Source organism: Rhincodon typus, chromosome 30 (genome assembly GCF_021869965.1).
Source record: "Rhincodon typus isolate 14 chromosome 30, sRhiTyp1.1, whole genome shotgun sequence".
Lineage (NCBI taxonomy): Eukaryota > Metazoa > Chordata > Chondrichthyes > Orectolobiformes > Rhincodontidae > Rhincodon > Rhincodon typus.
In genome coordinates, this window is record NC_063361.1 from 35,583,143 (window position 1) to 35,606,684 (window position 23,542).

Genomic DNA, 23,542 nt, shown 5'->3' on the forward strand with positions numbered 1-23,542 from the left:
AGTGAAATTGAGAACTCAGCATTACTGTTACTGGGAAGAGTTCCAGAAATCTATCAGTATGAATAGCAGGTGCATGAGGCATAGATATGCCCTGCAGCAACCAGTTTGTTATGAAACAATTGTTTAGCTTTGATTGTACCTCAATATCCAGAAGATCTACGTAACTGCATACTGGGCAATCAGCTCCCTCTGATGGCTTAAAAGGATAAATGCTTCAACATGTCATGGGACTGAATCAGTCCAAACCAAATGCTCAACATTACTACTCTGCTTAAGAAAGGATTTGCCAAACAGTATGCTGAGCTCCATTGTGATCACATTGAGAGAAACATTTAAAAAATAGAAACCAAGTCAAGAATCCAGCTTACATATAAAAGGACACCATCACTCTCAAAGTTCCTTAACATAAGGTATGAATGGTTAAGGAATGCGATAACAGCAATATAAAACCAGTCTCAGTAGGGTGATCATTAAACCATCAATTGTTGTAAAACCTAAATCAGAAAAAAAAGATAAATACTAAGAAATGAAAAAAATTGCAGGACTGTGAGAAAGGAGCAGGGAATGAACTGAATTGAATAAATCCCTTTCAAAGAAACAGTGTAGGCACTGGGACCGAATGGCCTCCTCTGCTGTATGGTTTGACATTTCTTCCCATCAAGTGCTGGAAGTGCGACTGTAGTGTAGATTTACAGTAATTCTTGATGCAGACTTGAGGGGCCTCTTCTATATTGTCATTTAGGAAAGAAAATCAGCCATCTTTACCACCCTGGCCTACGTGCAATTCAGACCCACAGCAGTGTGTTTGACTCTTAAATGCTCTCTGAAATGGCCGAGCAAGTCAATTGATTCAAGGGCATTAAGAAATGGGTAACAAATGCTGGCCTTGCTAGTGACATGCATGTCTCACAAATTAATATAAAAAAAAACTCCTAAGTAAGTGAAAGTTTGCAAACTAATGCCAGCAGATACCTCTACAAGATTGGAATTTGATGGGAATTTTATAAGGCTATAAAAATGTTGGAGCAGAAATATGTCATTCAGCCCATTGTGTCTGCTGTGCCATTTTCAATGAGGTCTTGGCTGAATTGATAATCCTCAATTCGATTTTCTTTCTTCATAGCTCTTGATTCCCTTACTGATTAATAATTTGCCCATCTCAGATCTAGCACAGAAATCCATCACTAATTGCAGAGCCTCTAAAACAAGCCACAAAGGTAGGGTTTCTGGTTTTTTGATTCGGGGAATCCTCTTCCATGGAGACATGTCCTACCTGTGGAATCCCAGGGAGCATGTTGTCATTAGGACCAGTTTAGGGACAAGATGGGGTAACAAGGTGTAGAGCTGGATGAACACAGCAGGCCAAGCAGCATCAGAGGAGCAGGAAAGCTGCTGTTTTGGGTCTAGACCCTTCTTCAGAAAAAAAAGGGACAAGATGGAGTTCTGTTGGAAATCAACCAGCTAAAAAGGTATGATCGAACAGTAACGTCATTAACTAATGCAATATAGAAAACCATTCAGCCCATCATTATCCAATTAATTTTATTCCCCACTTTTCTTATGGCTCTGTAAATTTTTTCCACTTGAGTGCTTCTCCAGATCTCTGTTTAAATGCATATTGAATCTGCTTCCACTGCTTTTTCAGACATTGCATTCCAGGCAACAACTCACTCCTCCTCATCGCCAATAATTTGTCTGCCAATCATATTAAATTTACTGTCTTCTGGTTATCGACCCTTCTGCTAGTGGAAACAATTTTTCCTTATTTACTCAATCAAAATCCTTCATAATTTTGGACATTTCTAATAAACGGCCCTTAACATTCTCTGCTCAAAAGGAGAAGCCTCTAGAGTCCTACCTTCTGCACTTGAGTCCTGAACCCCAAAGTATTGGAAATATTCAATACTTGCGTGTCTATATTGAGCTCAGTGGGAAGATTTCATTCCACCACCAAAGTCCAGGTCCAATTATCGAGCCAGGCAGACAAGCATTCACCAGTCGTGCCCTGGAGTACTTCAGTCTGCTTCATTGATTCTTTGAGCACAAAACAAGGCCATTCAACAATTCTTCGGCAGAATTACAAATTCTGTGTTTCCCATAGCTCTGTAAACATTTCACAAGATGACTGCTTGGCTCAAAGCATCCAGGTGACTAAGCGTGCCACCTGCTAGATCACCCTGGAGCCAACTCAACTCCAATGTGACATGTTCACCTCCCCAGCACCCCTCTCCCCAATTCCAAACAGCATACATTCACTATTTGGTCAAGATGAGGATTTAAAAGGAGATAGGGCAGAAAAACTAGAGGATAACCTTTCTCAGCAGCTTACTTGCTTATTTCAGATCAGTTTCCTCAAACTTGGATCAACTGACAAATTTCTGATAGAAATTCGAGAGATGCAGGAACCCTTACAGTCAACTACAATAACTGTACCCTTCTCATAGGAAGCTTAAAGACAGAAGGATGAGTGTCTCAGCACCTCAGGATATCCCAGAACACTTCACAACCAATGAAGTACTTCTGAAGGTACGATTGTTGGAATGTAGAAAATTCAGCAATTAACCTATGCACAACAAAATCCAACAAGCAGCCATGTAATTATGAAAAGAATTTAGATAAGATATTAAAAGATTTAAAGTGATGTTGGTTAAGGGATGAATAATGATACAATCATTGGAGAGAACGCACCTTCTCTTCTCTGAAATTGTGCTAGGAGATATTTAACATCCAGGTTAAAACACAGACTGTGCCATGGTTTAATGACTTATCAAAAGGATACTGCTTCCAAGTTCCCCAACGCTGCAGCCTTGGGCAAAGTAACGTCTATGCCTCCGGAATTGTGCCTTAGTAAGAGTCAGGAAGAAAGGATGACAAAGTAATGAACCACAAGTGCTGCAAGGCTGTAGCGAGTGTTGGCTGCAGATCATTGCGGTGGATCCACACATGGCAGTCAACACCCCAATTAACATTCTCTAAGCATAGGTTATCCTGTCAGAGGCTGGTATTTTCTCACAATAGTTAGAAATATTTCCCAGGATCCTTAAAATATGTTTTTGAGATGTTGTCTTAAATGGAAATGCTGTTTGAAAAGGAGAATGATGTTATTTACTACGAGGCAAAGATACTGCAGCTGGAATTCATTTCAAACAGTCTGGTTTTCAAGTGGCCTGTCTAAAAATTCCAATTGAAAACTGCTTACTCAAGGTTCAGTTCTACAGCAAATACTTTCCCCATTTATTTTCATACCCCAGTATGTGGAGGGATGAGCTATGAGGGATTCCAGATGGGGAAAGACTAGGGCAATTGCCATTGCTCACTGTAAAGCAAGAGACTTAAAGAAAGATTTAACAGAGAGGTGTTAAAATAATAAGTGGCTTCAATGAGGAGAAACAGTTTCTACTAACAGGTCAGTTGGCAACAAGAGGTCACATTTAATTAAAATAGCCAAAAGAACCGCAGTGGAAACATGGAGAAATCTTCTTTACAAGTTCAGTTAATCTGGAACGAGCTGCCTGAAAACGTGGTGGAAGCAGATTGAAATATCTTTCAAAAAAGCAATTGGACAGACACTTCATGAGGAGAAAATTGCAGAACGAAGGGGAAGGAGCAGAGTGTAGGACTATTTGGATGGCTCTTTGCAACACAAGCACAATGGACAGAATGGTCTTCTTTTGTACTTTGTAATTCTGTGACTCTATTAAGGCTAGTGATAACCCACAAGAACAAGTTCCATTTATATAGCACATTTAACATAAAATCGAGAAAGCTTCACATGAATGTTATCAAACAAATTCTGGCACCAAACTACAAACGGAGACATCAAGACAGATGATCAAATATTTGGGGCAGAATCTTACATTATTTTTTACAGAAGTCCAAACTGTATTGAGTTTTTTGAAGGGTTTCATACTGCGAGACCCAGTGAGTTTTTTAATCGTATCTTACCAAACCTGCATCATTAACAATCTACCCTGTTCCTATGGCGTCTCTCACGTCTGATTTCAACCCTATATCTTACCATATGCTGTTCCAGGAACAACTCGTCACTTAGTGAATATCCTGGAATTCAGTGGCATCCCTTGCACTCGCACAATCTTGAAAGCCCCTTGTCCACTCATCAAGAACTGTCAGTATGGAGCTGCATACATCCTGACATTTTCCTAGATATGGTAGATGTGGAAAATCAGCACCTGCTATGCAGGCAGTGACCAGGAGGTCTTGCTGGACTGGGTGGTACACAGCAAGCAAACAACCCAGGGAAGCAGCATGATCCAGTCCATGAGCTGGGTGTGAGGAGTCCTTACTGCAACCTTGCAATCACAGATACTGCCCAAGGTGCAGAAGTGGATCAGAGATGCGTCATGGGGGTTCTTAGAGGCTGGCACGTCAGATGCCAATGTCTATGCATTTGAGGTGCATGCAGACAATGTCAATGGAGAATGCCCTGAGTTTTTGGTGCCTAGTTTCAAATATGGAAGACATTTGGAGCGAGCAGTGAGCTGAATCCAGCAGGTGATCAGTCTGGTTTCCTGCCAAGATTTTCAGACATCTAGCTTGTTTGGTGAGTTTGGTAAGATGAGAGGGCTGAGTCTGAATGAGACAAGTTGTGCCATTAACAATGCATTTACAAAGTATTAATCCGCATCAACTGGCACCCAACTGCTGCCTAGACAGAATCTCACCATTCCACTTGTGAAAAGCATAACCGATGGCAAGTTGCTCCCAACACTGAGATGGGTCTCATTGCATTTGTCATCAACACATACCTCTCTACAGCCCACATTGCTCAGACCCCTGTAAGATTTCACCCTTGGCTAAAGAATTAGGTTTTAAGGGGCACTGTTAAAGAGGAGAGGAGAGGCTGCTGTGTGAAATTAACTGCTATGTATCACACATTACAACAGTGACTACATTTCAAAAAGACTTCATTGGATATAGCATACATTGGGACATCCTGTTGGTAAAAGTGGGTAAAAATGCTAGTTTTTTTTAAATCCATGCCTCCTCCTGGTGGCTAGTTACAGAATAGTAATTGGCTGACATTTCAATTAAGTCATGCCTGGCTGATATTCACCGAGGGAAACTGAACGTGCGGAGAGAGGTGAGAAATGTTTTATTGCTTTGGACCAAAGCAACAGCTGAATACAGGAGACTAAGATTCCTTGGGCTAAAGACAGTGTGGAGTAGGTGAATTGCCTATCCAAGCCTTCTTGAATATGGAAAAATTCTCACTGGTGCTTTAGTCTGCTGCATGTCAAATCTCCTTTATATAAAAGGAAACATACAGATTTTTTGGTCTTTCCCATGACATAGATTTCTAATCATGGTCACTAATTTCTGGGAATGGAAATATCAAATTTAGCTTTTAATTACACAGGATCCCAGGAATCTTTTATTGGATGTTTTTGGGCTAGCATTTCACGTACCGTGAGAATTTAAATCAATGGTCTTGCTTCTAAAACAGGTTCTGATGAAAAGCTTTCATCCTAATAATTAACATTGCTGTTGTGCTTGCAGATCTGACAAGTATTTCCTGGATTTTGTTAGTTCTGATCTCCAGCCTTTGCAGTTTCTTTACATTTATTTTCTTGTTGCTAATCATCAAACCTCAGTATTTTCGATAATTATTTCTGCACCTGTTAAACATTCCACTCAAAATGATAAATGCTTAGGTTTCTTCCTCTCTTCTGGATTTATAGAACAAATTATTTCAGAGCATGGGTGACTGTTGTAAATTACAGCCAAATATCCTGTGGCTGCATCTTTACAGTTTCCCGCCTTCTTATTCCATCTGAAAACAGATTGCTTTGTCTTACCATTAGTTGCTTTCATCTAATCGCAAATGAACATCCTCGCCGCACCACTCCCAACAAGCAACACGACTACTGCATGCCCATCCACCTCCCGATTCTTGGGCAAAATGCCAGAAATCCCAATTCCCATGACAACAGTGTCAAGTACAGGGTACACAGGGAAAGGAATTCACCTACTGCTAAAAATCACTGGCAGTTTAACAACTGAAGCAGCTTTCAGCCAATTGTGCACTAGAGGAAGGAGGTATCGATGACATTCCACACATCCAATCTGTAGCAATGGATTAGACTCAGAGATAAGCCCTTTTCCCACCCTCCTCACAGCCAGGACAAGGCAAATGTCCTACATGAATAATATGACATGCTGCACCAATTTTTGTGAAACCACCAAATTGTAGCTTTTGGCAGATGCTCTCCTATTGGTAGGGTTCTTGCTTTGTAGTCAGAACATTCGGGGTTCAAGCCCCATTCCAAGATTTGAGCATAAAATCTCTGGCTGGTACTCCAGCTCAGCATGGAGGAAGCACCGTACTGTTGGAGATCCTGGTCTTCAGATCAGCTGTTCAACCTGAAGTTTCATCTGGGTGAATGGAATTAAAAGTCCTTGGCATTATTCAAAAAAAAAATGTTCAGACTTCTCCATCAACCATTCTCACAAAATACAGAATCAAGGCCCTTCATTTAACTGCTGAATGCAGGAACCTGCAATGCATAAAATGGCTATCCATTATCTACATAACAGGTAACAGCACTTTAAAAAATTCATTGTACCTGAAGAACTTGAAGACATTCTGGAGAAAGGCAGTCACAGGTCTCAGCAGTAGCATAGCTACAAGTTGTTAATCCTTTAGATTGTCCTGGAGTCTCCAGAAATTAAATACTGGATGATACATTAGCAACCCTGGAGAAATTTTCTTTTTTACATTCTCTTTTGAATATTTTTATTTATTGCTTATAAAAATATTGGAAATAGAAATTAATAGTTTAACTGACAAGGGTGGATAGGTGGAAGGTGGGAAGACGTAGTGACCCAGGGATGGCAACCTGAAGCATGGCTGTATGTCAGCCTATCATTCTTTACGTTGTACACAATAGCAAACATTAGACTGAGTTGGTCAAGTCTAATTCCTGTTCTGTTCTGAGTTAGTTAAGCTCAGTGAAGTGCAAGGGTGCATTATGCTTCTAGGATGGAGGAATGGGTAAAAATCAGACAGGATTCCTGTTCCTGATCTAGCAACAGCTGTTTGGAAAGTGCATATGTGGGCATCAGGTAAAAAAAAAGCAATGGACAAAAACCAAGTCAATCAAACTAATCCAGTGCATGTTTCCACTGTTAAACCTTCTTCACGCAGTAACACAAACCACAAGTGGAACACATGTCCCAAACCACAAACTTTAGCTGAATCCCTTCCATTCACACTTGTAAAGACTGTATCTTTTTATTTATCTGTATTTTTGATTGAAGACTTAAATGGGAAAAAAGTTGGTTTAAAAACTAAGAACTATTGAAAGATTGCTGCAATTTTTAAAAAGTTAGATACCAGAAACTCGCTGTAAGTGCTGCTTACAAAGCTGTTTATTCAAACAATAGTGGAATCCTAGTCTGCAGACAAACTGGTGCCAATAGGTGTGCACAATTGGAGTTTCAGCCACAACAATAGCTGATCAATAACTGGTCACTAATCTACAGACCAAAGGCTTTCCGCTTGCTAACTGTTACGTGATTGGCTCCCAGGTAGCTGAACAGCTTCAGGGTGTGAATCTTCCTCTGGAAGAGAGGGAGCTGTTTTTCATCTGCAGTAAAAACCATCTCAAGCCTTAAACTAGCCAGTTTATTTCCTCTCATCAATTGGTACAAGCTGTGACTTTTAATTAACAAGTTTAGAAGTGAGAACCAGTTACCCCGTGCCTCAGTCAAATAAGAACATAGAACATAGAACATAAGTGAGAACACTAGGAGAATGAAGACTGAGAAGCACATTTCTGATCAGTAAAAAGATCATCTCAGCAAACAGGGACTACTGTTTTCTGCATTCCCAATCTTTCCCACTGCCCATAATACTCATTTTTTTTGTCTATCTGTAAGTGTGTGTAGGGCGAGTTTATAAGTGAGTTCAAGTTTTAAATAGTAGTCATATGTCGATAGTTCATAATTGCTTATCTGTACTTAGAATCTATTTGTAATAAATAGTAATTCTTCTTCAGTACAGAAACTGGTCCATGCTTTCTGTCAATCTGGATCGAAAATACAGGTAAATTGGAAATTCTGCACTTTTTTTTAAACCGCTTTAATTTTTGTGACGGGAGTAACAGGGCTTGATTTCCAGCACACTACCCCAGGGAGGCATGACGCACTTCATACAAAATAATTGCAAAGAGAGAATGATTTACATTACTGTACCACCTTCCTCAGAATACGCCAAAATACTTCATATCCAATAAAGTACTTTCCAAAGTGCAGTCCCAGTTGTAATGTAGGAAACTTGGTAGCCAATTTGTACATTACAAATTCCCACAAACAGCAATGGTACCATGACAAGGTAGTAGGAACTGCAGATGCTGGAGAATCCGAGACAACAAGGTGCAGGGCTGGATGAACACAGCAGGCCAAGCAGCACCATAGGAGCAGAAAGGCTGATGTTTCGGGCCTAGACCCTTCATGACTACAGTGTGGCTTATTGTCTGGAAGGTGAGGGGCTGTGGGGCTAAGGTAGGACAACAGACCCCAAGTCTGTAATAAAACCACACTGTGCTGGAGGAACTCAGCAGGTGTGCAGAGAGAGAAACAGAGTTAATGTCTGGGTCTGATGACCTTTCTTCAGAGACTGAAAGGTGTGGGAAAAAAGATTCCTTTTTTACACTTCTGACAGATCGAGAGCGGGAGCAAGAGGCCAGATAGTGTAGAGACCCCAGTGACAAAAGACAAAGACAAGTGTAGCCTTTCTGCTCCTATGATGCTGCTTGGCCTGCTGTGTTCATCCAGCCCTGCACCTTGTTGTCCATGACAAGGTAACTTGTTTAAATGATATTGGTTGAAGAATTTGTATTGGTCAAGACACCAGAAGAACTCTCCTGTTCTTTCTAATACTGTTATGAGATCCTTTCTATCCAACTAACAGGATAGACAGTAGAGATAACAAGGTGCAGAGCTGGATGAACACAGCAGGCCAAACAGCATCAGAGGAGCAGGAAAGCTGATGTTTTGGGCCTAGTATTTCAGTTTTGTGGCTCATATGAAATTCAACACAATCAAGAGTGCAGCACTCTCTTAACAGAGCAGCCCCATCGCTGCTGCAAGGACAGGCAGCCAGTTCATGAACTGGACGAATAAGCATCTCGGAGCTGCTCATTTGCTCTCTCAGCACACAGTTACTTTGTGTGTACTTGAATTCTAACAGCATCCTTGCCTTTTTGCACTTTACACCCTCAGACAGGGCATGAAAGGTTCACAGTAATTCAGTCCTGCCCTGATGCTCAGTGTAGACTGAAGGCCAGGCAGCTTGCAAAGGTTGTCAGTCATTGTAAGTCAAAGAGGTGAACAGTTTGTTATATGGCACCATTTCACTTCAAGCTTGTGCCAGGAGCGAATGTGGCAAAGTCACTGAATGTGCATCAACTAAATGGCCATGCCTCAAAGTCAAAGAGGAGTGGTCTGCAGCCAAGGGGCAGGGGGCTGGTTTCAGTCAAGGGCTTCATCCATTATCAGTCCAGGAATTCGGATAATGTCAGTTGGCCACTCAGTTTTGGTCACGTAGGGGATGAGGAGCAAACTGTCAGGCATCTGGACTCTTTCATCCTACTGTAGACAACTGACTCCTGGAATAGAAACACAGAAGCAAGATAATTCCATTCAGTTCTTCGAGCCTGCTCCACCATTCATTATGATCATGGCTGATCATCCAGTTCAGTAGCCTGTTCTTATTTTTCACCGCATATCCTTTGATCCCTTTAGCCCCAGATGTCACAAGGTCGCATTTTCTGATGAAATTTCTCATCACAGTCCTAAACGTACCCTCAGACCGTGATCACTGTTTCTGGGCTCCACAGTCATCGGGAACATCCTTGCTCCATCTACCCTGTCTAGTCCTGTTAGAATTTTATAGGTTTACAAGAGTTCCCCTCTCTTCTGAATTCCAATGAAGGTACCCAACTGATTCAATTCATACTTCTCCTCATATGTCTGTCCTGCCATCCCAGGAATCAGTCTGGCAAAGCTTTGTTACACTCCCTCTATAGCAACAGCATCCTTCCTCAGGACTGCACACTATATTCCAGGCATAGTCTCACCAAGGCCTTGTATAATTGCAGCAAGATATCCCTGCTCCTGTATGCGAATCCTCTCAATATGAAAGCCAACATACCATTTGCCCTCTTGACTGCCTGTTGCACCTGCATGCTCCCATTGCAGGTTCCCCCTTTCAATTGCTGGCCAGTCAGATAATACCCACCTTCCTTAGTGGGTAACCTCACATTTATCCACATTATACTGCATCTGCCATCCTCACCTTGTCCAAAATCACACTGAAGCGTCTCTGCATTCTTCTCATAGCTCACCCTCCCACCCAGCTTTCTGTCATCTTCAAATCTGGAGCTATTACATTTAGTTTCCTCATCTAAATCAATATGTATTGTTAATAGTTTTGGTCCTAGCACTGATCTCTGCCGTACCCCATTAGTCACTGCCTGCCACTCTGAAAAAGACCTGTTTTTTTTCATATTCTCCACTTCCTGTTTGCCAACCAGTCTGCTATCCATTTCAATTCCCTAACTCCAATCCAATGTGTTTTAATTTTGTACGCTAGACTCTTCTATGGGACTTTGTTGAAAGCCTTCTGAAAATCCAAATAAACCACATCCACTGACTCCACCTTATCAACTCTACTAGTGACATCCTCAAAGGATTTCAGCAGATTTGTCAAGCATGATTTCCCTTTTGTAAATCCATGCTGATGCTGTCTGTTTCTGCCACTGTTTTCCAAAGGCTTAGCTATTAAATCTTTTATAATGGACCCTAGCATTTTCCCTATCACTGAAATCAGGATGAGGAGTCCATAATTTCCAGTTTTCTCTCTGCCTCCCTTCTTAAATAGACGAGTCGCATTAGTTACCCTCCAATCCGGAGAACAAGAGTTGTTCCAGAGTCTATAGCATCTTGGAATTTGACCACCAGTGCATTCACTATTTCTCAAGCCACTTCCTTAAGTACTCTGGGACATAGGACATCAAGGCCTGGGGATTTATTGGCCTTCAATCCCATCAATTTTTCAATAGTGTTTCCCTACTAATACTGATTTCTTTCAGTTCCTCCTTCTCACTAAATCTGGTGCTCCCCAACTTTCTCAGCATGTTATTTGTATCTTCCCTCGTGAACACAGAACCAAAGTATGTTTTTAGTTGGTCAGCTATTTCTTTGTTCCCCATTATATATTCCCTGGTTTCTGGCTGTAAGACATCTATGTATGTCTTCACCAATCTTGTTCTTGTTGCACACCTATAGAAACTTATAAGGTGTAGAGCTGGATGAACACAGCAGGCCAACCAGCATTGAGGAGCAGGAATAGGCTAATAGGCTGATGTTTCGGGCCTAGACCCTTCTTCAGAAATGGCATTTCTGAAGAAGAGTCTAGGCCGAAACGTCAGCCTTCCTGCTCCTCAATGCTGCTTGGCCTGCCGTGTTCATCTAGCTCTACACCTTGTTATCTCAGATTCTTCAGCATCTGCAGTTCCTACTATCTCTACAGAAACTTCAGTTTTTATGTCCCCTGCAAGCGTACTATCACACTCACTTTCTCACTCAATCCCTTTGTCCTGCTTTGCTGAATTCCAGTCCTCGAGTCAGCTGGGTTTTTTTCTGGCCAATTTGTATGCCTCTTCTTTGGATCTAATGCTATGTCTAATTTTGCTGGAAGCCATGGTTTGGCCATCTTTTCCATTTGTTTCTGCAGCAGAAAGGAATGACAATTGCTGCAGGTCATCCTTACACTCAGTGCAGGTTTGTTATTGCCTTTCCACTATCATAGCCAACTCATGTCTCATACCATTGTATCTTCATCTATTTAGATTCATGACCCTAGTCTCAGAATCAATGATGTCATTGTCTGCCTTGATGAGGAATCCTATCCTATTATCTTCCTCCTCCCCAAGGGGCATCATACAACTAGACTGTCAATTATTCCTCTCTCAATAAACAATACCCAGTCTAAGATGGCTTGTTCTCTAGTTGGTTCCTCAATATATTGGTCCAAAAAATCACCCCGGATACACTCCAGGAATTCCTCCTCTACAGTAACGTTACTAATGTGATTTATTAATTCTATATACAGATTAACGTCACCCACAATGGCACACGTCTCTAATTTCCTGTTTATTGCCATTCCCAACATCACCCCTAGTTTAGGGGTCTATATGCAACCCACATGAATGCTTTTTTGCCCCTTGGTGTTTCTCAGATCTACCCATATAGATTCCATATCAGAACTAATAAGTTTTAACCAGCAATGTAACTCCACCACTTTTTCCTTTTTGGCTGTCCTTCCTAAATACTGAATACTTGGGGACCCTGCAGCCATCTGGACTCAATGTCGAGTTCAATAATTTTAGGATCTAAACTCTCGCATGTCCTAGCCCCCGACCCCACACACCAGGCTTTGTTATCACATAGCCTGCCACAACACTCTACCTACGTTAGTCACTATCAGTCCCCATTAACAGCTATTCATCCTCCTAGCCAGATAGTTATCAACTCCTTTGTCTCTTCTCTCTCTTCGGGCTCTATCCTTTATCGTATTGTTTACGCCCTACCCCATCCCCCTCCTTATCTTATGCATATAATCTGACATCTCCCCAGCTACCTTCGGTTCTGAGGAAGGGTCACCGAACCCGAAACATTACCTCTGATTTTTTTCCTCACAAATGCTGCGAGACCTGCTGAGCTTTTCCAGCAACTTCTCTTTTTGTTCCTGATTTACCACATCCACAATTCTTTTGGTTTTTTTATATAAATACTGAATACCCCTGGATTGGTCACCCTGCAAACATGTCTCTGTAATCCTGAGCACATCATACTGATTTCCATCTATTTGCACAATTAATTCATCTACTTTATTGAAAATGCTCCACATATTAAAAAGGACAAAGTCTTAAGGGACAACAAGGTGCAGAGCTGGTCTAGGCCCGAAACGTCACCTTTCCTGCTCCTCTGATGCTGCTTGGCCTGCTGTGTTCATCCAGCTCTACACCTTGTTATCTCGGATTCTTCAGCATCTGCAGTTCTTACTATCTCTGAAAGTCTTAAAGTTTGTCTTTTTAGCATTACTTGCCCTATTTCCATTATTTTTCACCTTGGCCCTTTGGTCCTAATCCTTCATTTCTCTGCCCATCCACTTTTCTTATTCCTTTTTGTCTCTTTGTCTTTGATTCCGCTTCTTCTGACTCCTTGCATAGGTTCCCATTCCCCTGCCATTTTAGCTTAAAGCTTCCCCAAGGGATATCAGTTCCAGTCCTGCCCAGTAGAAACACATCCAGTTTGTACTGATCACCCTTCCCCAGAACCAGACCCAATGCCCTATGAATCTGAAACCCTCCACCTCACACCACCTCTTCAGCTACATGTTCATCTGAAATGTCTTGCTATTTCTACCCTGTCTAGCACGTGCCATTAGTAGTAATCCTGAGATCACTAACTTTAAGGTGTTAATTTTTAAATTTACTTCCTAACTCCCGATACTCTGCTTTTAGACCTCATCCTTTTTATTTTACATTTGTCATTTGTACCAATGTGTACTGTGACCACCGGCTGTTCACCCTCCCCCTCCAAAATGTCCCGGCGCAGCTCTGAGACATCCTTGGCCTGAGCACCAGGGTGGCAACATACCACCCTGGAGTCGCATTTGCAGTTTCAGAAACCCATGTCGATTCCCCTTACAGTTGACTCCTGGATAAGTATCGCATTTCCCACATTTTACCCCTCCCCATGCAGCAGAATCAACTACAGTGCAACAAATTTGGCTGTTGCTGCTTTCCCCTGACAGGTTGTTCCGAGTATCCAAAATGGCATATCTAGTCCACTTGTTCTATCTGCTGGTCTCCCATTCCCTTTCCGCCCCTGGAGTCTTAGCCTCTGGTGTGACCACCTGTCTATACCTGCTACCCACAATACCTTCCACCTCATGGATGCTCCATCAGGTCCCCAGCAGCTGCTCCAGCTCTGAAACATGAGCTTCCAGGAGATGTGGCTGGACACACTTCCTGCACACACACTGGCCATGGGCACTAGAAACATTCCCAAAGAGCAGGAAGAGCACACCAGTTTAAATTAAAGGTTTTGAAAGATACTTAATTTCAAATAACAGCAATTACTCTAGGTTCTTAAGGTAATCATTACTATAGAATAAAGTCCTGACAAACTATAAACCACAGAAATAAAAAGCAAAAAGCACCTGTGCCACTCTGCCCTGATATCCCATTGTGCTCCAAATTCCCGGAAACACACACTCACGCTGCCTGTCTTTTACTCAGGATTTGTTCTCTCCCAACAGTTCATGCAAATTTTTCTGAATGAGACAAAGGGAGGGATGAGTGAGATGAAGATCATAGACTAAAAGGATAGAGGAGAGGAAATAAGCCACTGGGTCTGTGCCACCACTTGATCATGGCTGATACGTTTTTCAACCCAATTCTCCTACTTTCTTTCCATAACCCTTAACCCCTTACTAATCAAGAACATATTTATTTCTATTTTAAAGACACTAAATGACTTCACCTCCACAGCCTTCTGCAGTAGAGTTCCACAGATTCACCACTCTCTGGCGAAAGAAATTGCTTCTCATCTCAGTTCTAAAGGGTCGTCCGTTCACTCTGAAGCTGTGCCCTCAGGTCCTAGTCTCACCTACTAGTGGAAACATCTTCTCCACGTCCACTCTATCCAGGCTTCTCGGTATTCTGAACACTTCAATGAGATTTCCGCCCTCCCCAATCCTTCTAAACTCCATCGAGGGCAGACCGAGAGTCGTCAACCGCTGCTCATATGACAAGCCCTTCATCTTGGGGTCATTCTTGCAAGTGGCTAGCACAGCTGTTAGAGTTGGTGCAGAGTGGAGGCAATGGTGAGGCATACTGATTGAGCGAGGAGGAGGCACAGAGGTCATGCAGGGTTAGTGGTCTGAGATGGGTGACAACAAGTGAGGGAAGATGTTGCACATGATAGTGAGAATGGTACAGCAGGAGTTGGGTGAAGTAATAGCAATAGGGAATGAGTGCAAGATGGTAGAGAACATAGTGAAGTGGAAAAGATCACAGACCTTCATATGCAACTGCCGGGCATTCCTCCAGAAGTTGAGGTCACACTGGTATAGGTTGACCGGGCTGACAGCGTCTGGCATTGTGGTTTCCTCTGCCAGTCCAGAAGGAAAAGGACCACCCCGTCCAGGCTCACAGACTCTGTCCACAATGCATGAGGCAATTTCCTCTTTATAGAATCCCTACAGTGTGGAAAGAGGCCATTTGGCCCATCGAGTCTGCACCAACCCTCAGAACAGCATCTCACCCAGACCCACCCCCCAATCCTATCCCTGTAGCCCTGCATTTCCCATGACTAACCCACCTAGCCTGCTCATCCTTAGACATGACAGACAATTTCCCATGGTCAATCCATCTAACCTGCACATCTTTGGTCTCTGGGAGGAAAACCAGAGCATCCGGAGGAAACCCACATAGAAACAGGGAGAATGTGCAAACTCCACACAGAGAGTCGCCCAAGGGTCGGATCAAACTGGGGTCCATGACGCTGTGAGGCAGCAGTGCTGACCACTGAGTCACCGTGTTTGCCAACCAGGGTGGGGAATATCCAGACTGCCAGACTTTTGTCCGGGTGCAAAATGGCCTTTCAAATATGTGTCAGCGCCTGGAATCCCTGGATGGCCTAGTGGCAAGTTCTTTCACCTACGGGGAGACAAATTGTTGGGCTAGTGCAGGATGGGAGGGGCACCACAAGACGTGGCATAGAATTAATGAGGCAATTTTGGGACAATAGCATGAGAAAACTCACTAGACCTCACAGAGAGAAACCCTCCAGGAATCTCGACGAAAATGACCCTTACTGATTTCTGGTAAGATTCAGTCCAAAGCTTAGACCCAGAGCCGGTGGTTATGAACATCAGGTCATGCTACCAGAGTCTGCCACTAGATGGTGCCCCAAACAGCAAATAAAACAACTGAAAACTCAATTCACATCCCTTTAACTTCAAAGTACTATTTTTTAGTAATTATTACTGAAATCAAAATAGATAATACAGATCAAATAGCACACAGCTCCTTGGTATTGAAATAGGGCAATTACAGGGGTGATTGTTTAATACCGTAACACAAGCAGGAGGCTGTGACCTGAACAAAGTGGGAAGAGAATGATGATGAGGGGAGAAAAGAGAAAAGAGTTGAGAGATTAGGGCATGGTGGGGAAATGGTAATTCGTCCTGAAGATCTGAGTCAGCACGCAATTCTGATAAAGCAATGTGTTCCATGTCAGCAATCTTTTCAAAGGCTGTGGCTATCACTGAAAAAGCCTGCCGATACTCTTGGTTCCCAGTGGAGCAGAGAACCAGGGAACTCCCCAAATTGGCCCCATTCATGCTAATAGCGACTTCCCTGGAGATTTGGGACAGAGTGAGTGCCAAAAGCCTTATGGTAGGTCAGGACTCCAGGAATTCAATCTCCAAATAAAGTATTAAGTGCATGTTCATGTCACATTAACCCAACATGATCAGGGAATGCTCATTTAAACTAACTTTCAGTTTAGTTTATTCGCTAGCATTTTAGTCCTGATTCAAACATTTGGATTTAAGCCACTGTCTTCAGTCTTTACACCAAACCCTTTCCCATCAGCGAAAAAAACAAAAGAAATGTGGATGCCAGAAATCAGAAACCCAAACAGAAATTGCTGGAAAAACTAACAGGTCTGGCAGCCTCTGTGGAGAGAAATCTGAATTACTGTTTTGAGAACAGGGACTGAATGGAGCTAGGAAAAGGCTGATATATATGCTGAAGATTGGGAGGTGGGGGGGAATGGAATAAAAGGTCAGTGGACATGAAGCCCAGAGACAGTGAGGCGAGCGAGAGAGAGAGAAAAACTGTTGGGCAGACAAAGGAAAGGATAAATTCTCCCTCTCTGACAATAATAATATCTGTTGTATAAAATGTCAGGCAATCCCTGAGCCAAGCAAAGTTGGCAGTTCTCACCCAGAACGGCAATGACCACACACAGAGACGTTATCAGTATCCACAAATCCCTGATGTGCACGTTTGAATGATGGGGAGGAAGAGTGGAAAACAAGTTTGGACTCAGCAATGATCTCCAATCACTCTGTGGTTCACTAGCCTATCACTGCCTGTTCATACAGGAAGCATAATTGGAAATCTGCATTAATCTGTGGAGAATCAAACCCTGCCACAGAAATAGAGAGCTGGAAATATAAACAAAACATGAACACTCAACAATAGCTCCTCTGTAACGCAGATCAAGTCAATTGTAATTAAATCGTCTCACTGCACTTACTTTTCCAGAAACTGCTGCAAACCTTGTCGTCTTCTCTCTATGCTTTCAATGTCATTAACTTGGAAAAATGGTTTCTTGCCTGGTAGCTCTGGGAGGGGTCTGTGAAAACAAAAGCAACAGACGATTCTTTATATTTTAGCTAAAGAGTGTGGGGCAAACTTATTAATTAAGACATTAATATCAGAATCAAAAACAGAAATTGCTGGAAAAGCTCAGCAGGTCTGGCAGCATCCAAGGAGAGAAAGCACAGTAAACATTCCGGTCCAATGACCCTTCCTCAGAACTGGATCTGAAGCGTTAACTCAGATTTCTCTCCACAGGTGCTGCCATACCTGCTGGGCTTTTCCAGCAATTTCTGTTTTTGATTCTGATTTCCAGCATCTGCAGTTCTTTCGGGTTTTAATTAATATCAGAATGTTCCTCCCAAAGAGTCAAATGCTAAATGAATGGACTGAGAGCCGAGTCACTAATAAGTGACATTAGGATGAATATTTGAAATTGAAAATGAAAAAACGTAACAGCAGGAGGGCTGGAGTGTAAAAGTACTAGGTCCAGGAATGAGAAGTGTGACAATACTATGGCTTTAAGAGGCGTGTTTTGTCCTTTTTTTGTATGAAGAAAGGTTGAGACAGAGGTGCCCAGCGGTCTGCTCAAAGCCAATAAAGTAAACAGCTTATGAGGCCTTGGGGCTTTTTTAAAAAAAATGTTGGAACAATGGAAGCAGCCTGAGTGGGTGGGGTCAAGCTCCCATAGAATCAAGATATTTTTTAGTTTTAGCTTTCTGCAGTTGCTGGGGTCTCGAAGCTCGATGTGGATGCTCTTATTGCTCTCTCTGTTACAGCTAAAAGCTGGGGTTCTCTTCCTGTTGCTAGAATTGCATGAGACAATCTATTTTACTGAATTTGCCTTTGCCAATTGTGCATTTATGGGATATTACTATATAGGAACAGTCAATTAATAGTAGTTAATATATATATTTTGTTAAACATTCAATAGAGTTACAGTTAAACCAATTCTTTTATTTTTATTTTGTCTATTTTCACACTACAGTTAAAATACAAAGTGTTTTTTGCTTAAAGTCAAGTAGTTTGACTAATTGGATTGCATCTGGAATGCAACACTTTACATGATCTTTAAAGTAAGAAAAAGTTAGGGTCTAGGCTATCTTCTTAATATATTTTGAGTGGGTTTGGTCTGGTCCATAACAGAACGAAAGACTGGGATTGTGGGGAATACAGTAGTGCACAGGAATGGTAGCTCTAATTTAGGCCACTACCCATTTCTAACAAATTGTCATATTCAATGTCAACAGGGCTTTCAAAGTCTGTGGAAGTCTTCAAGAACAATGCAAGGGTTCTGCCTGGCAAATTCAAACTGTGAATAAAATTGGTCATTTTTCACCTGTAGATTGGGTCAGTTTTGCACCCAAACTAAGACTGTGATAGATTCAAGTTCCATTTCAGAGACTTGAATGTAAATTCCAAATTGACACATACATGGAGTACTGCACTATCAGAAGTGTTACCTTTCCGATGAGACATTAACAGATGTAAAGGATCCCATGGCCCTGTCAGGGCCTTGGTTGACATCATGAGGTGTCAAGCAAGTTGTCCTTCCAAAGGCAGCTCAAGAACCAGCAGAGTCAGTGATGCTCAGCAGGCATGATCCCAGGATTACTCACAAGACAGCCATGCATTTTTAGGGGATTCTGTTTGCGAATTGTGCCCTGTTGTGTGTTTAGCTCACGGTGGGTAATTCCAATGCTCTGTGCATTGCGCGTAGTAGTTGTATTTGGAATGGTACTTACACCAATCCAGCATTCTTCTGGAGCTGACGCCTCAGCCATACAAATTCACGATATCGTCTCCGCACACAGGAAGTCTTTACTGTAAAAGCCTTACTATTTGTCTGAAACAAAACAGCAAAAGGCCTTTCAGCTAACTTTGGTTGTTTTTGGCTGACAAACAGTAACAATCTTGTCTCTCCCGCCATTGTCATGGGCATACTCTACATTTAATATCTCTTGGATGTCTTATGTTTTGGAGGATTATGGAAAAGTGTATTTCAAATTTTGGGGAAACACCTGGAGTAGTTGTCTGAAAGAGGCAATTGAAGCGTCACTGTGAACATTGAAACTTTTCTTTTAAAATTAGGTTTGCTAGAAATCACATGACTGGTGAGAATTGCTCATTCTGCTGTTGACCCCTGTTGAGGCTTCTTAAACAGTGACTGGGTGGAGAGTGCATGGTGTCTGGAATTAGTTGAGCGACAACAAACCTATGAGGAAGGGCCACCCAACTGACCTCTCCAATTTCTGGAAAAAAAAACAAGTTGAGTCATGGAGTCATGACAGACAATGTTCCTGTTTTACTGAGTGCTTTAAATGAAGATATCAGAATAGGGTCAGTAGCAATGCTAACAGGTGCACACACAAGCACGCATGAAATGGAAAAGAAAAACACTGCTGGCTGGTCCTAAGAGACACCAAGGGATCCCCACAGAAGAAAAACTAAAAAGGTGTCTATATCTGGGCTGCATTTGTTTGGTGCCTAGTGACCATCTTGTAGTTTGGCAGAGATCTTGGACCAGTCTGCGAACACATTCCAAAGTGACACAAGGCTAGAGACAGCATGAGAAGATTCCAGTAAAGTAACAGAAGGCCATTCAACCACTCAAGCCTCTTAAGAACCTACAAACAAAGAACTCGAGTAGGTCAGAAACAGAAGTTGCTGGAAAAGCTCAGCAGGGTCTGGCAGCATCTGTGAAGAAAAAAAATCAGAGTTAATGTTTCGGGTCCAGTGACCCTTCCTCAGACCCTGCTGAGCTTTTCCAGCAACTTCTGTTTTTGTTCCTGATTTACAGATTCCGCAGTACTTTCGGCTTTTAACTAGAGTAGGCCATTTGGCCTTTGTAGCCTGCTTTGCCAATCAATAAGATCATGGCTGATCTGATTTAACCTTAACGTTCCTCCATAATTTTTCATCCCTTTGGTAATCAAGATCTCCCTCTTCCTTAAAAAATATTTAAAGATGCTGCACTCACCACCTTTTGACGACAGGAATTCCAAAGACTCAGCCCTCAGTGAAAAAGATGTATCTTCATCGCTGTCTTAAATAGGTGACCCCAACCGCCTGTCTATGCAATTTTCTGCTGAACCTTTATAAAACTTAGGTTAGGCCACAATAGGAATACAGTATTGCTTTCTGATGACCAGTTTAGAAAAGATGTGAGGATACTTGAAAAGTTTAGAAGAGATTTACCAAAAATAGTTCCAGGGATGAGGGGTTTTTGTTAGGTTGGAGAAGTTGAAGTTATTACCCTTGAATTAAAGGAGATTGAGGAGAGCTTTGATAGAGGTGTACAGGATTATGATAGGCTTGGGCAAGGTAGAAAATAAAAAGCTGCTTCTATTAACTGATGATACATGGATCAAAAGACATGGATTTAAGGTTTTGGGTAAGAGATACAGAGGAAGACGATTTTAATAGAGAGAATGTTAAGGACATGGAACTTGCTGCCTGTGAGGGTTGTGGAAGCAGGGACAATGAATGATTTCAAAATGGGCACATGAGGAACATCAATGTGTAGCGACACAAGGATAAAATGGGCACATTGGTCTGACTGATTTCAATATAAAAAGCCAGCATAAATGTATGGGTTGAATGGCCACCTTCTATAACATAATGATGCCAAAAATGTAAAAATTAAAACACATCCAAGTAAATTACATGCACTGTATAATACTTACGTAAAGAAATATTTTATAATCTACATAAGCAGCCCAGGAATTCTGGTCTTGGATTCTTGGATCCTGCACTCGCACAGTGATGAATTCCTACCAAACATAACATGTGAAACATGTCACAAACTGAGTGGCTTTGTAGAACACTACCTGATTTTCATGGCTGGTATGGAAGTTCCCAACAACAGGCAGAACTTGGCCATAACCAGTCAACTCTAAAATTGCAACAAACACTTGAATAACGTATCACTCAAAGCTGATTACGGAAATTGAGACAAACCTAATCAATAATTATGGTGACTTAATCCACATATACACTGGAAAATTCAGGTTAATAATAGCTTGGAGGAGGAGTTCACAGAATGCTTTTGAAACAGTTTCTTCAAGCATCGTTTTCGGGGGCTACCAGAAAGGAGACCATGCTAGACTTGGTACTGTGTAATGTGACAGGATTAATGAATGACCTAGTGTTTCAACAAAAGAAAGGGCACCTAGGTGGGCAAGAAAAGTAAGCTAGCTAAAATTAGCTGGTATATTAGTCTAGGTGATAGATTAGCAGAGAAACAATGATAGATATGTAGAAGGGACATTTCAGAATAATTACGTTCTTATTATAAAGAAAGTTACCAAGGGGAGGACGCAGAATCCGGAGTTACTTAAACAAGTTAAGGAACGTATCAAACTTGAGGAAAAAGGATATAATGGCACAAAAGTGAGTGGCAGGTCAGATGACTGGTAAGAATACAAAGAATAGCACAGAATAACTAAAAGTTTAAATCAGGACAAATAAACTAAAGCAGGAGAGAAAATTAGCTAGAAATGTAAAAACAGGCAATAAGACTTTCTACAAGTATCCAAAAGTGGAAAGAGTAAGTAAAGTGAGTCCGCATTACAGAAGAGGAGGTGCCGTTGATCTTAAAACGCATAAGGGTAAATAAATCCCGGGACTTGATCAAGTGTATTCCAGGATGTTGTGTGAAGCTAGGGAAGAAATTGCCGAGCCCCTAGCAGAGATATCTGTATCATCAACAGCCACTGGTGAGGTGTCGGAAGACTGGAGGGTGGTTAAAGTTGTGCCATATTTAAGGAAGGCTGCAAGGAAAAGCCAGGGAACTACAGACCAGTGAGTCTGATGTCAGTGGTGGGTAAGTTATTGGAGGAGATTCTGACAGACAGGATCTACATGCATTTGGAGATGCAAGGATTGATTACAGATAGTCAGCATGGCTTTGTGCATGGGAAATCGTGTCTCACTAACTTGATCAAGTTTTTTGAAGAAGTGACCAAGAAGATAGATGAAGACAGAGTGGCAGACATTGTCCACATGGACTTTAACAAGGTCTTAGATGAGATTCCGCATGGTAGACTGGTTAGCTAGGTTAGATCAAACGAGATCCAGGGAGAGCTAGCCAATTGGATCCAAAGTTGGCTGGTCAGTAGGAGACAGAGGGCAATGGTACAAGTTTGTTGTTGCATGCTGGAGGCCTGTGACCAATGGTGTTCTGCAAAGATCAATAACGAACAGCAGTTGACCCTAAATTTATATAAACGATTCAGACGAGAATATAGGAGACATGGTTAGTAAATTTACAGATGACATCATTGGTCAGAGCACTGAGTACAGGCGTTGGGATGTCATGTTACGGTTGTACAAGACATTGCTAAGGCCACATTTGGAGTATTGCATACAATTCTGATTGCCAATGTTATAGGAAGGATGTTATTAAACGGGAAAGGGTGCAAAAAAGATTTACAAGGATATTACCAAGACTGGGACCTTTTCCCCTGGAATGTGGGAGGCTGAGGGATGACCTTATGGAGGTTTATAAAATCATAAGGGGCATATATAAGGTGAATCGCCAACGTCTTTTCCCCAGGATAGGGGAGTCCAAAACTAGACGGCATAGGTTTAAGATGAAAAGGGAAAGATTTAAAAGGACCCGAGGGGCAACTTTTTCACAGAGAGGGTGCTGCATATATGAAATGAGCTGCCAGAGAAAGTGGTAGAGTTGAGCACAATTACAACATTTAAAAAGATATTTGGACAAGTACAGTGATAGGAGAGGTTGAAAGGGATATGGGCCAAAAGCAGGCAACTAGGACCAGCTCGGTTTAGGAAATCTGGTTGGCATGGATGAGTTGGGTTGAAGAGTCTTTTTTCCCTGATTATTGGATTTTCTTAATTGCTATCTTATAGTCAGGATCCCTAATTTTAGACCTACCCACAGAATAAGACATTGTTGCTGCAGCTTTTGTATCAATCCTAAAAGGTCTCTAGGTGGTTATCCCTCAACCTTGCCTTTTTCAAAGGAACAGCTCCACTCTGTTCCTGATCGGCACTGTTTTATTCACAGGTTGCTGATTCTCATGATCTGAGCTCACTAATGAAGAAGTAACGACTCAGATGGGATGCTGGAGGACAGGTGCTAGCATTCACCA

At 42.0% G+C, this 23,542-nt stretch overlaps 1 protein-coding gene across 5 annotated transcripts in view; it reads right to left on the reverse strand.

Annotated features, from left to right (window-relative positions):
- The window catches only part of LOC109913227 (sorting nexin-11-like), a 114,193-nt gene that overhangs the window by 75,431 nt on the left and 15,220 nt on the right, over positions 1-23,542 (reverse strand). For all 5 annotated transcript variants that reach the window (XM_020512711.2, XM_048614609.1, XM_048614611.1 and 2 more), the window contains 3 exons: positions 21,110-21,196; positions 19,169-19,269; positions 17,362-17,460 (listed from right to left, as the gene is read on the reverse strand). In XM_020512711.2, the coding sequence (XP_020368300.2) occupies positions 17,362-17,460; positions 19,169-19,269; positions 21,110-21,196 (287 nt within the window). The remainder of the gene's footprint in view (positions 1-17,361; positions 17,461-19,168; positions 19,270-21,109; positions 21,197-23,542) is intronic.